The sequence below is a fragment of the Podarcis cretensis genome (assembly GCF_951804945.1).
Source record: "Podarcis cretensis genome assembly, chromosome: 9".
NCBI classification, from domain to species: domain Eukaryota; kingdom Metazoa; phylum Chordata; class Lepidosauria; order Squamata; family Lacertidae; genus Podarcis; species Podarcis cretensis.
In genome coordinates, this window is record NC_137178.1 from 798,822 (window position 1) to 815,360 (window position 16,539).

General features: G+C 49.6%; 2 protein-coding genes across 2 annotated transcripts in view; one reads left to right on the forward strand and one right to left on the reverse strand.

Annotated features, from left to right (window-relative positions):
- The window catches only part of WDR54 (WD repeat domain 54), a 307,575-nt gene that overhangs the window by 210,881 nt on the left and 80,155 nt on the right, over window positions 1-16,539 (reverse strand). The gene's annotated exons all lie outside the window — the stretch shown is intronic.
- On the forward strand, window positions 278-5,657 carry LOC307223980 (homeobox protein not2-like; the record flags this gene model as incomplete). The annotated part of the gene is made up of 3 exons (XM_079990388.1): window positions 278-584; window positions 2,924-3,132; window positions 4,800-5,657. The coding sequence occupies 3 exons, from the start codon at window positions 278-280 to the stop codon at window positions 4,965-4,967; spliced, it is 684 nt and encodes a 227-aa protein (XP_079846514.1). The 3' UTR covers window positions 4,968-5,657.

Genomic DNA, 16,539 nt, shown 5'->3' on the forward strand with positions numbered 1-16,539 from the left:
GTCGCCGTCGGGACGGAGAGATGGGGTCTGTCGGGGGCGTCGGTCTGCTGCCGGATTTGCGCGCCCGAGGCGTCTCCTCCGACCGCCCTGTCGAAGCGAGGAAGCCAAGCCCGATGGCGCGGCAGGGAGCAGCCGAGGGGGGGGGGCTTCCTCGACGGCGCGGCCCCCGGAGGCTTCATCCCCGGCCCGAGCCACGCCCTCCGGGCTGGACGGGGCGCCCTATAAAGCCCCCGTCGCCCGCGGCTGGGCCACCTCTCCGGCCCGCCCCGTCGCCAGCATGTTGCAGAGCCGGCCGCTGCTCTTCTCGGCGCTGGGAGAGCCGGCCGTCGAGGCTACCCGGGACCTGGCGCCTCCGCCGCGGAGCCGCTTCGACATCGAGTCGCTGCTGGCCAAGCCGGAGCCGCCCCGTCGGAGCGCCCCGGGAGCCAGCGTCTGGGCCGCCGCCGCCGCCTCCCCGGGCGCGCTGCGCTTCGGCTGCGCCCTCCGGTTCCTGCCGGTCCCTGCCGTCTGCTTGGGCGAGAGGACCCCCGCGCTGCTCCCGCTGCAACCCAGCCAGTGCGCCCCGACCGGCTGCAGGAGGCCAGGTGAGAGCCGAGACGGGGACCCCGGGAGTGCGGGGCAAGCGTGCACGTGGGAACGGGCTGAAGAGCGAGCATCTTGCGGGGAACAGTGGGTGGGCGCCTTTCCCGACGGGGTGTCGTCTCAGGACCGTGCTCAGGTGTAGACTGCCTCTGACTCTGGAGGCTCAACATTGAGCCTGGGGGCTTATTGCGCAGCCATCCCGACGAGGGATTTGGAGCGAGGTTAGAGGAGGCTGCGTGGAAGCAAGCGACCCTCCTCACTTCCCAGGGCAATTTCCCCTCACTTTCCTTATCGCAAGAAAGGGGGAAAGTCCAGGTTTTTTGGAAAGGGGTTTCTGGCACAGGTGTGGTGTAGCGGTTTGTGTCAGACTGGGACCTCATCAAACCAGTGGGTTGGTTCCCCGACAGATCACGACACCTCACAACAGCTGGGCTATCGACTCTCTTGACTTTGGGAATGTTAAAATACATACAACAAAAAATGTGACTCAAATTGAAACACCAGGGTTAATTGCCCACTTGCAGGGTCACCTTGGGGGCCAGTGATTTTCTCAGCCTAACCTCCCTTCAGGGCCGGATTGAGGTTTGATGAGGCCCTCAGCTCCTGAAGGTAATGGGGCCCTTTACATGTCCAGCTGTCCTTTGTCAACAACAAATTGTCACTTTTTTGTGTTGAATATATGCTACATGGTAATTGATGGACCTAATAGGTATCTAAAGCCATTTGTATATAACAAATAGAAGCCTACACAACACAAAACACTGCTGCTGTATGTAGGTTATATTTTATTTGTTTTTTATCTTACATTTTGGAAATGTACATCCAGGTTTTTTTCTTTAATTTTTTGTGGGGCCCTAAGCTAGAGCTTATTTAGCTTATACGTCAATCCGGCACTGCCTCCCTTACAGGGTTGTTGGGCGGATTAAATGAGGAGGGGGAGGACCATGTATAGGGCATGTATTGTTCCTCTGAAACAAATGAAGTGTTAGGGCCCCAATCCTGGAGGGGCCTGAGAAGCGAATTTAGTCCACATTGCTTAAAAGTTTTGGTAAACCCAATTTGAGTCACATTTTTTGTTGTATATATTTCAACATTCCCAAAGTCAGAGAGTCGATAGCCCAGCTGTTGTGAAGGTGTTGTGATCTGCCAGGGAACCAGCCCATTAAAGTCTTTCTGGTTGTGAAGGGGCCCCATAACAGTTCAAGGTTCAGGGCCCCCAAAATGTAGGTCTGCTGCTGACACCACCCAGAGCTCCTTTCAGGAAAAGGTGGAATGCAGTGGTTAAATAAAAAAGTTTCCCCAACCCTCTTAATTACACGACATACATTTGCTGGTGTGTGCTTGAATCTGCTTTGAAAATAGTGTCTACTCCAAAGTATTGCATTGAATGGGGCTTCCCCCAGGTGAGACCACGACTGTAGCAAAAGCCCAACTGGGACTCATTGGGGGAAAGCAGACCCGGCCTCTGGCACGCCTTCCAGGTTGCAGCAATGGCAGCCCAGGGACTGCAGAAGGCGCTGGGGTCCAGGCGGGCGGATCAAATTGCACGGATTCTGTGTCAGTGGTGCTGGCTGCCCATTCCTTCCCAAGCTCGTAAGTCAGGCAATGAGTTTATTGTTCTAAAAGGCCATGACAAATTCAGCTCAAAAGATCCTCAAACCCTAAAAACCTCAAAAGCCCTGAATGCTTTGGGACCAGTTTATTTGAAGGGCCCCCCTCCATGCCCCTTATGCCCACAGGAGCCAGTCTCCAGCCCCATGGATCACCTGAGAGAAATCAGGTTCAGGGGTGCCAAGGGGATTCTGCAACACTGTACGTGGATTGGGCCCAAGGCATAGATTTGGCATATGCGTCATGTCATAGGCAGATTTGCATCCTCTTTGGCAGGTGGAATGGAGGGTGCAAGAATAAATCCGTGGCTCAGCATTCCCTGCACTGACTGGCAGCATCTCTGCAGAGTTCTGGGCACTGCTACGCTTTCTTCTGTGTCGCCCAATTTATGGTCCTGCAAGCCCCCTTGGTGTTGCTTAGAAATGAAAGCTGGCCTGCCGATGGTTTTACGACAAATAAATCCCACCGGGCGGCTGCAAATTCCTTGCTGCCATGTGATTCAGGGGGGATGTGGGTGGGTCACAGCTTGGATGTCCAGCATCTGCCAGGGCTCATTGCAGGGGCTTGGACTGGATGATTCAAGGGGGCCCTTCCAACTCTACAAGTCTGTGGTTCTGTGACCTGCTTTCCCTCCCCCTCAGCTTCTCCCAGCCTAGTCGCTAATCTGGCCTGTGGTGTATTTTCCCTTGACCCCCGTGTCACGAGGATGTCTCCCCCATTGCCGTTCCAGAGCTGGAGTTTGCTCACTGCGCCCTGGCTGGGTCCCTGGGGGCTCCCCTTTCGTGGCGATCGGGGGGTCCCTGCAAGATGAAAAGGGTGCGCACCGTCTTCACGCCAGAGCAGCTGGACCGGCTGGAGAAAGAGTTCCTCAAGCAGCAGTACATGGTGGGCAACGAGAGGGTGGACCTGGCCGCCACCCTGCACCTCACAGAAACCCAGGTAGGCAGTGCCCCCCCCCCAAACACACACAGCCAGGCCAGGAGCAAGCTCAGCATCCTTCCCCTCCGGCCCTCTCTTAAGAAGGAGATTTAAACTGAAGGACATCGTCCTCTTCCTGGGCTCCTCCCCATGGAGGTGGGGACAGGTGTATCCCTGCTTCAAGTCGTTTACATACTGCCTTCTCTTGTATATTATTTGCTACAAAGCTCGATCATCAAGCTCTTTAGTGCAGGAACATTCAGTGTGCCAGGAGAGGATATATTGTTTATGAATATCCTTCCTAACTTGCCCTAGCAAGCTCCTTTACTTAGCAGAGTTTACATTCCCCTTTTACATGCACAGCAGATAGCTGGTTGCAGGCTCGTGTGAGCCTCTCACTACAGTCATACCTCTTGTTACGTCCACTTCAGGTTGCATGTTTTCAGGTTGCGTCCTGCGGCGACCCGGAAGTACTGGAAAGGGTTACTTCCGGGTTTCGCCGCTCGCGCATGCACAGATGCGCAAAATGACGTCACATGCATGCACAGAAGCATCAAATTGCGACCTGTATGTGCGCAGATGTGCAGACGCGGGTTACGTTCCATTCAGGTTGTGAACGGGGTCGGTAATGGATCCCGTTCACAACCAGAGGTGTCACTGTATTATACAATTCAGTCTGTCTCAGATTGAATTGTACATTCCTGGTAAGTTCCCTTGAATCCCTCTTAAAAGAATAAAGGCACCACAATCTTATTCAAAGTCAATAAAAGAAGTTTACTCACATCAGTTCACAGTTGGATCCCTGAAGGCAGACTATATGTTCATGTGGATCTACCCCATATGGGGGAATAATCCCAGTGCTGCTTCTAGCTGAGAGCCAGCAGAGCAGTCCTAGCTAGAAGCTGGTCAAACGAAGAAGGAAGTCAAAAAGAGAGAGAGGGGTGCTGTGTGACTCATCCTTTAGTTACCTGGACAGGTAAGGTCACGCCCACCTTAAGTCACCTGTAAAGGAAGGGTGCTCCAGCCAGGAGGAACAGGAAGTTTCAACTGGCTGGACCAAACATTCCCTTGCATGTCTTCTCTAGCATCTCAAGGAATGTTGTCCTTGACTGCCTCTCATGGATCACATCCCACATTTAGCGACGAAAAGTCGGATTACTGGAGCTCTGAATCACTGATATGTCACAAGTGGACTCTTTATTGCTGCATTTGCAATTATTCAAGATAAAATCTATTTGGGAAAGAAGAAATGAGCACTGAACCATTGACATATTATTACAAGTGAACACTTTATTTACTGTGTTTGCTATTGTTCAAGATAAAACCTATTTTGGAAACTACTATTGCCATTTTTATGGATGTTTAGTGTTTCTTTACAGATAGTTGCCTTGGTGATAGGATCTTGTGTCGATTGCAGCAGTCATCCTATCACCACCCTGTTCCTTGTTTTATTGTTAGACTCCCTTAAGAAGCGGCATCTTGTATCAAGGAGAGACCCAGGTGGTCAAGGGCCTGGAAGCCAGGCCTGATGAGGAACGGTTGAGGGAGTTAGAACCATCGACTCGAGGTGGAAGGGAGCCCAAATCAGACGGGCAGGGGGCACCCTTGCACGCTGATGCTGATCTGGATCGGGACAGGATCGGTTCCTTGCTCAGCCTCCTTCCACTTTCTGCCCTTCTGCCTTGCAGGTGAAAGTCTGGTTCCAGAACAGGAGGATCAAATGGCGGAAGCAGAGCCTGGAGCAGAAGGCAGCCAAGCTCTCGCAGTTTGGGGGGCCGCAGCCCGTCCCCCGGGGGCTGCCAGACGAGGAGGACAGTGGCGAGAATGAGGAGGGGGACGTGGACATCGAAGTCTAGCAGTTGCTGCCCCAGCCGAGGACACCACTTTCGTTTTATTTTAGCAGAGTTGGCATCTGCCTCCTCGGGAGGCCAGGACTTGATGGCGCCCCTGTGAAGACCCCCAGAGCCTTGCCTGGTCCACCTGGGGACTGAGGCGGGTGGTCTGGGCCTTTGGATGCCAGTCTTGGTCTTTCTTTGCAAGCACACTCATTGCCTGGCTGCATCGGGCGGCATTCAGCGAAGGGATTCCGCTAGGACTTTGGGCTGTGCCACAGAACTTTCTATCTCTCTGCGCATCCCTAAATCTGTTCTGGGGATTCCCCAGACCCCATGGACCAGAGCTGGGTGGGGGCAGCAGGGAGAAGAGCGGCAGGGGATTTTGCATTGCGCAGCCAGAAGTCCTTGTGCTAGTGGACACTCTTGGCTGCATTTCACCCACTGCGTTCTGCTCGCTGCCTCTGCTTCTGGGCACTAATGTGGCACCAGGGAGCTGGTCAGCAGAACACACTGGAGCAAGGAGGCTCTGTTTAACTAGCCAGCCCATATCCAGTCTCAGGATTGTCTTCCATGAATCCACGAAATGATGTATAAATTAATCCTGTGGCAGTGAGTTCCATAGGTCAGTTATATATCACTGTTCTTTCTCCACGAAAGCACATATTTTAAAGAGTTTAGTTTGGTGTTGTGAATGGGCAGCCCTTGCAGTTGGATTTGGTTTGCTCACCCAAAGCCTCCTGAATCTGGTGCCAGGGCAGAGGGCAACAGGGCTGACCTTTGCCCTCCAGGGCAAAAACTGTAGATCTGGCCCTGGAGCTTCATGCAAACCTTGGTGAATGTTTGAAATATCTCAAAGTTTAATTGTAGCCCATTAACATTACATCAAGTCAAACCATTTCCCTTATGTAGCTCAGGTTTGTCTGCACTGACTGAAAGCAACTTTCCAGGATTTGAGATGGGGAAGATTCCCAGCCGTACCTTGAAATGCCAGGAGTTGAACCCGTGACCTTTTCATGCTAGCAGATGTTCTGCCACTGAGCCGCAACCCTAAACATTCCCTTCCTTGCTAAGTTTGCCACCGACTCCGCCGTTTCCTCCGACTGGTGATTCAGAGCCTTTCGGCCATCTCAGGGTATAACTGATTGTGCCTCTTCCTTTCTTAAAAAAGCAGGACATTGCAAAATGGCCGGTCGCGAATCGCGATATTTATTTATATAGCAGTAGCTGCACTTTTTAAAGTAGAAAAAGATATAATTTAATTTATTTTTCCCTCTTGTGTTTTTTGTGTTTGTGCCATCGATAAAATCTGGTTTTGTAGGAAAGCAGAAAAATAAAAACTCTATATGCAAATCCTGTTCTGTCCCAGAGGCAACATTCACAGGAGTCTGCTGCGCCAAGCAGCGCTCATGGCTACGATCCGCAGCAGCAGTCCTGCGCACGTCGGCAGCAAGACCTGAGTTCCGGGTGCGAGACCTGACTGCCCATGTTGCTCAGGGCTCTTTCTCCCCTGTGGGCCAAAGTCACAATTAGCATTGGTTTCTGTGCGACTTACAGGCTGCATCAAAGCCTTCAGAACATGTGAACATGAATGGAGGTTATATCTCTCACTAGACACATACCGGGATGCGGGTGGCGCTGTGGGTTAAACCACAGAGCCTTGGGCTTGCTGATCAGAAGGTCAGCGGTTCGAATCCTTGCAATGGGGTGAGCTCCCGTTGCTCGGTCCCAGCTCCTGCCAACCTAGCAGTTTGAAAGCACACCAGCACAAGTAGATAAATAGGTACCTCTGTGGCGGGAAGGTAAACGGTGTTTCCGTTCACTGCTCTGGTTCGCCAGAAGTGGCTTAGTCCTGCTGGCCACATGACCCGGAAGCTGTACGCCAGCTCCCTCGGCCAATAAAGCGAGATGAGCGCTGCAACCCCAGAGTCGGCCATGACTGAACCTAATGGTCAGGGGTCCCTTTACCTTTAGACACATACCTGGGCATCCCACCTGGGACTGAACTGGGCACCAGGTCTTCTGTGCCAGAGTTAATGGTCCCACTTGCCCACCTCCTCAATCAGGAGGCACATTTTTTGCCCCCCTGTCTTCTCTGACTGATAGAAGCTCTCCAGGATCTCTTGGGAAAGAGAAGGGACCTCTCACATCTCTTGCTACTTCACCCCCTAACTGGAGGTGGTGGGGCAGGCATGGCACGACTTCCGCCTTCTAAGTCAGCCGCTGCCCCGTTGTGGTGTCAGGTGCTGCACGGACCCGGAATGGCCATGTATCTGATCCAGAGAACTTCCACTCGCTCTGGACCCTGATGGGCAGGATTGCAGCGGGACCGTCATTGAGGAGAGGGCAAGGGGGTGACCCTGGATGCAGGCAGGCGGAGTCCAGGTGGGACCTCAAAAGCTGGGAAGCCAGGAGGCCACCTCTGCCTCATGTCCATCTGCAGGTCAAAGAGCATGTCTGAGCACCTCAATGGACCATGGTAGTTTACCCCCTAGACCAGGCATAGGCAACCTCGGCCCTCCAGATGTTTTGGGACTACCACAATCCCTAGGTAACATGACCATAGAATCATAGAGTTTGGAAGAGACCACAAGGGCCATCGAGTCCAACCCTCTGCCAAGCAGGAAACACCATCAGAGCACTCCTGACATATGGTTGTCAAGCCTCTGCTTAAAGACCTCCAAAGAAGGAGACTCCACCACACTCCTGGGCAGCAAATTCCACTGTCAAACAGCTCTTACTGTCAGGAAGTTCTTCCTAATGTTTAGGTGGAATCTTCTTTCTTGTAGTTTGGATCCATTGCTCCGTGTCCGCTTCTCTGGAGCAGCAGAAAACAACCTTTCTCCCTCCTCTATGTGACATCCTTTTATATATTTGAACATATCATATCACCCCTTAACCTCCTCTTCTCCAGGCTAAACATGCCCAGCTCCCTTAGCCGTTCCTCATAAGGCATCGTTTCCAGGCCTTTGACCATTTTGGTTGCCCTCCTCTGGACACGTTCCAGTTTGTCAGTGTCCTTCTTGAACTGTGGTGCCCAGAACTGGAGACAGTACTCCAGGTGAGGTCTGACCAGAGCAGAATACAGTGGCACTATTACTTCCCTTGATCTAGATGCAATACTCCTATTGATGCAGCCCAGAATTGCATTGGCTTTTTTCAGCTTCTTTACAAGAATATCATGGGGCACCTTGTCAAATGCCTTGCTGAAATCAAGGTAGGCTACATCCACTGCGTTCCCTTCATCTACCAGGCTTGTAATTCTGTCAAAAAACGAGATCAGGTTAGTCTGACATGACTTATTTTTCAGAAATCCATGCTGACTATTGGTGATCACAGTATTCCTTTCTAGGACCAGTAGTCAGGGATGATGGGAATTGTAGTCCCAAAACATCTGGAGGGCCAAGGTGGTCTGTGCCTGCCCTAGACAATGTTTCCCAAACTTGGGTCTCCAGCTGCTTTGGGACTACAGTTCCCATCATCCCTGGCCACTGGTCTTGCTAGCTAGGGATGGTGGGTTTTGTAGTTCAAAAACAGCTGGAGACCAAGCATTTATGTGCCTCTTTCCCATCAGAAATCCCAAAAGTGGCTCTCATAAAATAAATGTTGGGCATTTATTTTTTAAAAAGAAAAAGTTAGCCCGTAGCAGTTTAAGTGCCTCGTCTGCTCAGGTGGCCTCTGCCCACTCCTGACTGGTTTGCCAGCTGCAGCCGGGATGACCTTGCGCCAGGAGTCTCTCCTCTGCGCTCCTCCCAGCCGCATTCCTGCAATGTGCTGCCCTGTGGGAGCCTTTCTTCACAGTCTGGGAGCTGCAGCTGGCACAGAATGCTGCGGCTGCCCTTGTGATGTGCTGGGACCACAAGGTGGGGTGCTCAGCTGGAAAGCAATGTGCGGACTGCCAATGGGGCACCGTGCTCAATTCAAGGTGCTGGTGCCACTCTACAAACCCCTCAACAGCTTAGGGGTCAGCAAAGTTTCTGTGGCTTGGGCCTGTTCACGGTCCCACAGATGCTGCGGTGGACCAGAGTGTGTGCGCATGCATGCGCAAACGCTATTTCCGGTGCTCCTTCTGGCATGGAGGAGGCATGCACAGCTTCCCATTGGTTGCAGGAGCTTCCTGCAGCCAATGGGAAGCCAGCCGGTCTAGTGTGGCACACGGGAGCTGCAGGCGGCAGGGATCCCCGAGCTGGCAGTGGGGGTCCATGGGCCAGTTAAACGACCCCCATGGGCCGTTTGTGGCACATGGGCCTTAGGTTGCAGACCCCTGGCTTAGGACTTGAAGGAGCCCCTTCTCCAGCCAACCTGAGTTTCGCCATCTACAGGGATGGTGCACCGCAAGAGGCAGGGCCTTCTCAGTGGTGACTCCCCTGCTATGGAACTTCCTCTCTGCAGAGATGATCCGGTTGTTTCCCACAGTGTGTTCATTCAGGCAGCAGCTGAAGACCCATTTATTCTGACAGGCCTCTGGAGCAGAACGGGAGGATTTGGGGTTTGTTTGATTTTGGTAATAGTTGTGAATTGGGTTTAAAATTGGGGTTTTTTATATGGTTTTGTTGTCGCTGTTGATTTTCTTAAGTTCTCTGGGATGCTTCATGTTCAAATAAATGGGAGACCGGAGTTCGAATTGCCCCCCGGCCACGAAGGCTGCTGGGTGACTTTGGCTCAGCCACACACGATCTCGCAGGCCAGGCTACCTCACAGGGTTGTTGTGAAGGTCGAGTAGACCTGGGGGAGAAGGCATGTTTGCCACTGTGAGCTCCTTGAAGGCACCGTGGGATAGAAATGTGTCATAATAAATCATGCTAATTATTACAGTGTCTTGTATTTTGAATTGTGGCTCTATTTCCATTTTCCATTCTGCATGTGTCTTGTCCCAGTGTGTCCCAGTTGCATTTTAAAATTTACAGATAAACATCTTTTCTTCTACATTTACGGACATAAGTCTATTTATTCTTCTATGCATGTTCATATCCTTAATATAATAAATGACTTTCCCCTTACCTCTTCACAGCTTCATCATCTCTCTTTATTTCATTTTCTTTTGTACTGTGTTCTAGTATGCTTTCAACCTTCTCTTTATATATAGTGAGGCATCTAATCATAGCCTGCATTTTTATTGAGGCTTGATCAGGGCCTGTATTTTAAAATGAGCTTAAAGATTTTCAAATGTTCATGCCAGGCAGAAGACCAGCTGCCTAAGAACCTTGGCAAGATGTTTATTCTCCTGGACAAGCGGGCCCCCTGATTTATAGCAGAAAACAATTCTCAAAGTCGTAAAAAAGGAATTACAGGCTGACAGCCAAGGTTACACTGACCCTACATATTACAGAAGATAAAAAAGCAGAGAAAAACATAATTAAGAGTGGGTAAATAGTAAAATAAAACCATGTGCCTCCCATTAAACTTGAGCCATATTTTCCTAAGGTTGAAAGGTCAAGAGCAGTGAAAAAGGCAACTGGCTTGGCTGGAGAAGAGGTTTTCTTTCTATCTTATTTTGAGGCTGGAAACTGTTCCTTCCTTTTTTACTTTGAAAAGGTTTATTCTTCTAAAAAGCTATCTATGTTATGTATTAAATATATTGGCTTAAATGTAATTATGCAAAGGAATTAGAAGCTAAGAAATGTTAAATCCTTATGCTAGATTCTTATTTCATATAGTTGGAAGAGATCACAGGGGCCATCAGCCACCAGCCCAGCCCCCCCTGCCAAGCAGGAAACATCATTAGAGCACACATATGGTTGTCAGGCCTTTGTTTAAAGACCTCCAAGAGAAGGAGATCTTTCAATGATGATGTGAACTCAAGATCCTTGACATCTGTTTAAGATAAAAATTTAAGATTAAACCATCTGTTTTGGAGGGCAATAGGGCGAGGTGAGCTGGTAATTAAGGTTCCTTGTTGAGACACATGTAAGATATATTACTACTTATTTGTCATTTATAGATAGAAGAATATATAGCTTTTAGTTTCCCATAAAAGGGCAAGAGGAAATGGGTGTATCTTTTGTGATTGGTTCTAGCAAACAGCCAATAGGAATTTCAACCAGGCTGATTGGACAGAGGCAGCCACAGGAGGAGCAAGGGGGCTGGATTAAGGAAATATAAGTGCTGGCCAGAATGGCAGGAGGCCAGGCCAGAGCTTGGTAACCATATACCACTGTGCCTCATATTTATTTGTCTGACAAATTATTATTTTAATTTCTCTATTGCTGCGTTGAATATTTCATTCCAGCTAAGCGTTAATCACAAGCAGGGTGCTACAGATGGGACACCTCCTCTAATTGCCTTTTATTTTGTGAAATTTACTCTAGACACATCCAAGTTTTGATTTGGGAAGCATGTTTGCACATATAATTTTTGAAACAACCCCTTTCTTTTTTAACCCTTAAGTCCGAGTGATTTCTTGTTTCTTCTGTCGTTTTGGCTAGCTCTGCATATTCGCAGACTCTTCCTTCGTTGGTATTGAATACCCCTTCCCAATTATTTGGCGATTAACACTCCAGCCACAGTTGTTGCATATAGAAATACTCGTTTGCTTTCTCTTGGGATGTTTATGGTCATAATAATCCTGTGTTCCTATGCTGCTATTTTTAAGTTTGTTTTTACCCTGCCTTTTTCCAGAATGGCACTCAAGGCGGCTTGCAACACACATAACATACCAAAAACTAAAAACCGTGATAAAATTATCTTTCATATTGGGTCACCTAAAATGAGGACGAGGAGCTCATTCCCACCCCGTGCCTTTTGCATGGTGTATTTCCTTCCTCCTGCCAGAATATTCAGGTGAACTCACCTGCAGACGGACAGCAGAGCCAGAATGCAAGGAGGAGATGGCCTGAGGGCTGCGCTGCAAGAGACACCTGCTTCCGTTATCTGCATCTCTTCCCTCAGGTGTCCAAGACGAAATTGCAATTTTAAAAAACTTGCATCTGTGGCCTTTATTTATTTATTTATGCATCGTAATAACCAGTGGTGTTATCATCACAGATCATGCATTTATTTTTTTAAAAAGCTCCAGGGACTTCCATCTTCAACGCTCAGGCCCATCTGACAACTCTATCTGAGCGTGGCTCCCTTGCGCTGGCTGGAACAGAAATGGGAGTTCACCTGAAGAAGGAGCACTTTGGTTTGAAGGCAGAGGTGGGGTGATGGGGATAGGAGGCAGCCTAAAGGGATCCCTGACCATTAGGTCCAGTCGCAGACGACTCTGGGGTTGCGGCGCTCGTCTCACTTTACTGGCCAAGGGAGCCGGCGTACAGCTTCCGGGTCATGTGGCCAGCATGACTAAGCCGCTTCTGGCGAACCAGAGCAGCGCACGGAAACACAGTTTACCTTCCCGCCGGAGCGGTACCTATTTATCTACTTGCACTTTGACCACCCCATCGCGGGGATTCAAACCACCGACCTTCTGATCGGCAAGTCCTAGGTTTAGACCACAGCGCCACCCGTGTCCCAGGAGCCAGCTTGGCCCTCCCTAAATGGCAGCCCCAGAGCTGGGCAGGGACGGGGGGAGCCCGCTGGGAGAGGTTGGGAAGCTGTGGGGTTGCCGTTTGGACCACGTGGATGCCCACCTGCCAGGGATTCTTCGCCTGTGTTGCAGGGGGTTGGACTAGATGGCCTTTGGGGGTCCCTTCCAACCACGGTTCTGTGATTCTGTGAGCGAGGGCCCAGGAGGAGAAAGTGCAGGCTCCTCAGGCGTCTCTGAGAACAGTGCCATTCTGTGCCCTGGGACAAAATAGGGCAGGATCCACACTTTTCCAATGAGGAGGCAGATGTGGAGGGCACCGTTGAGGAGGGATGGCACAGGCTATGTGGCAGGAGCTACAACAAACACAAACAGGGTGGAGTGGGCACAGTCTGCCCTGGTTGCTCTGCTTTGATGGCAAAGAAATCATGTGATAACTTGACAGTTACACCTCTCTCTCTCTCTCTCTCTCTCTCTCTCTCTCTCACACACACACACACACACTTCCCTCCCTCCCTCCCTCTCTCTCTCTCTCTCCTTCCTTCCTTCCTTCCTTCCTTCCTTCCCTCTCCCTCCCTCTCTCCCTCTCTCTCCCTTTCCTTCCTTCCTTCCTTCCTTCCTTCCTTCCTTCCTTCCTTCCTTCCTTCCTTCTCTTCTCTCTCTTTCTCTCTCCCTCTCTCCCCTTCCTTCCTTCCTTCCTTCCTTCCTTCCCTCTCTCTCTCCCCCCTCCCTCCCTTTTTGAAATGTACATATATATATTCATTTAGAATGAAACAAATGTAATTAACAGATGCCAAATAAAGGGGGGGGGGAATCAAACACAATAATTAATATGTCAAGGTTCTAAGTAAACCCAAATGGGTTTACACTCTGCTGTAACTTATTACTCCAGTACATTATCCATTTCTCAATAAATCCACTGTCTTCTTGCCTGCCCTCCTTCTCACCCTGTAGGTACGCACACGATGTCCCAGATTTCAGTTACCCACTTTATGGATGGTGTTCTGTCCCCCCCCCCCCCCCCGTTTTCACAAAATCATGACTGCGGTTAAGAGAGGTGCCGTTAATTCCCTGCCCTCTGCTCTTTAACATACCCAAATACTTTCTTGTGGGTAAAGTATAGCCAGCTGTTTTTAAAAGTGAAATTGCAACCGCCCTTTTCCTGGGAAAGAGGAGGCAGGTTTCTGTTCCATGATGGCACCAGCAGAGGGCTCTCTTTACCTGCGAATGCATCCCAGATGTGCAATTGGGCCTTTGCAGCTGGAAAGCCTCTCCCACAAGCTTCCACTGGGACAGATGCCATGATCCTGGAACGGGGAAAACACGGCTAGGAACTGGCCGGCAAATGTGTTTGACACTCGGGGGGGGGGGGGGCCTTTCTAACCACCCGCAATAGCCCAAGGCCTGCCTCTCCCCATATGAGCTACCCGGACCCTGAGATCACCTTCTGAGGCCCTTTTTTGTGTGCCGCCTCCTCGAGAGGTCAGAAGGGTGACAATGCAAGAACGGGGCCTTCTCTACAGTGGCTCCCTGTCTGTGGAATGCTCTCCCCAGGGAAGTTCGCCTGGCACGTTCATTATACATTATACAATATTCCTTTTTAACCAGGCCTTTGGCTGATTTGATTGACATCCTATGCCCTTTTAAAATGTGGGTTTTTTGGGGGGAATAATAATAATAATAATAATAATAATAATAATAATAATTATTTTATTATTTATACCCCGTCCATCTGGCTGGGTTTCCCCAGCCACTCTAGTTAGCTCACAACATATCTAAAAACTTCACAAAAACAACAACATTAAAAACTTCCCTAAACAGGGCTGCCTTCAGATGTCTTCTGAAAGGCAGATAGTCGTTTATTTCCTTGAGATATGATGGGAGGGTGTTCCACAGGGAGGTTATTGGGATGTTGTTGTTTTTATTTTGATTATGGCTTTTGTGGTTTTATATTCTGATTTTATTCTGTGAACCGCCCCAAGTCCTCCGGGTATAGGGAGGTATAATAATAATAATAATAATAAACAATAAACTGCATAGGCTAATTCAGAACATTTGCTACACACATGAAAGCAGCCTCCCCCAATCTGGTGACCTTCAGATCTTTCGGATGATGACAATTATCACATTCCCCGGACAGCGCAGCCATATGGCGCTGGGGCTGATGGGAGTTGTAGTTCATAGCATCCCGAGGGCGCCTGGTTGAGGTTGGCGCGATTCAAGGGGCATGGTGCCAAGTGGGAGGAGACGAGGGCTGGGCTTCTGGGGGGGGGCTGGGGAGTTGGAGGCTCCTGTCCTCTGAGCCACATGCAAAAGTTGAAGCATTTGGGTCTTTTTAGTTTGCAGAAAAGGCGAGGCAGAGGCAACGTGACCGAGGTTTATAAAGTTGTGTGTGGCCAGAGAGGTTTTCCTCCCTCTCTCATAACACTAGAAGTCATGAACATCTAGAAGAAGGAGCGTCGACAAAAGAAGATGAGATGCAAAAACTCATGGACTATGCAGAAATGGCAGAACTTAGCGGGAAAATAAGAAATTAACACCACAAACTTTTTATTTTAAAAAATGGAAATGGTTTATTGAATACAGTATGTACAAATAAATTGTAAAAAGACATTGGCAGGATCACTGTAACAACCTGCAGCTTCAGAAGAGTAAATAATTAAAGCAGATGAATAAAGAAATAGGCTGATTTAGAATATGCAGGAAATGATAAATATAAATGGAAGGAACTGCGGAAAGAGGAGGAAGGAAGCCAAGGTTTGAAATGTTAAAATGATGGTAAAACTATCGAAATCTATATAATACTGAAAATAATAGAAGAAGAAGAAGTCATGAACATTGAATGAAGCCGAATGTTGGCAAATCCACAGCAGATACAAGAAAGAGCTTCTCCAGGCAGGGCAGAGTTAGCCTGTGGAACTCCCTGCCACCTGGGTGGCTTGGAAAGAGGATGGGACAAATTCCTGGTGGAGGAGAGGGCCAGGGATGGCTGTTCTATGCACTCGGAGGGAGCAAGGCTTCTGAACACCAGTTGCTAGAGAGGCAGCTCTTTGGCTTGATGAATTCCCTTTGCGGCATCTGCTGATTTTATAATGAATTGATTTTAGAATGCTGTATTATTTTAGTGTTGTTAGCCACCTTGAGCCCGGCTTTGGCTGGGGAGGGCGGGATATAAATCAAATATTATTATTATTATTATTATTATTATTATTATTATTATTATTATTGGCCCCTGTGAGAACAGGATCCTGGACTAGGTGGGCCATGGGCCTGATTCTGCAGGGCTCTTCTTACTTTCCTGTGGGGCCACCTGTCCTGGATGCAACCTGTCCTGGATGCTGGATGAGATTCCTGCGTTGCAGGGGCTTGGACTCGATGACCCTGCGGATTCCTTCCAATTGTATGATTGGCAGGCAGAGGGCCTTCTCGGTAGTGGCGCCTGCCCTGTGGAACTCCCTCCCACCAGGTGTCAAAGAGAACAACAACTACCAGACTTTTAGAAGAGATCTGAAGGCAGCCCTGTTTAGGGAAGCTGTATTTTAATACTTTGTTGGAAGCCTCCCAGCCACATGGGCGGGGTATAAATAATAAATTATTATTATTATTATTATTATTATTATTATTATTATTATTATTTGGTCCACATGGTTTCCCCAGCCACATGGGCAGGGTATAAATAATAAAAAATTCTTCTTCTTCTTCTTCTTCTTCTTCTTCTTCTTCTTCTTCTGTTATCCTCTTTGCACTCAAAGCTCTCCAGTCTTGCCATTGCTTTCAATGAGTTCTCTTCGCCCAGGCCTGGAAGGGGGTATGGGGTGGGGGTCCTCACCTTTGTCCTCCTGCACGAGCCCCCCTGCCCCTAGCCAGGGCTCTTGGGCCTCCCCGTGGCTCCCAGGACACCAGCTGGGCCGGCCGGACAAGAGGGGGCGTGCGGTCCATCTGTCCGGTCTGGAAAGTCATTGCCAAACGTGGCGAGGAGACGCCCTCGGAATCGAGAGCTGGGGATTTCCAGGCTTATTTGTCAACAGCTGCCCCCCCCCATTGCCGCAGCCCCTCTTAATCTTGGCTACAATTGCAGTTTGCTGTGCAAACACATCTTGGCGCAGCATCCGAAAGAGGTCACTTAAAGCGGCC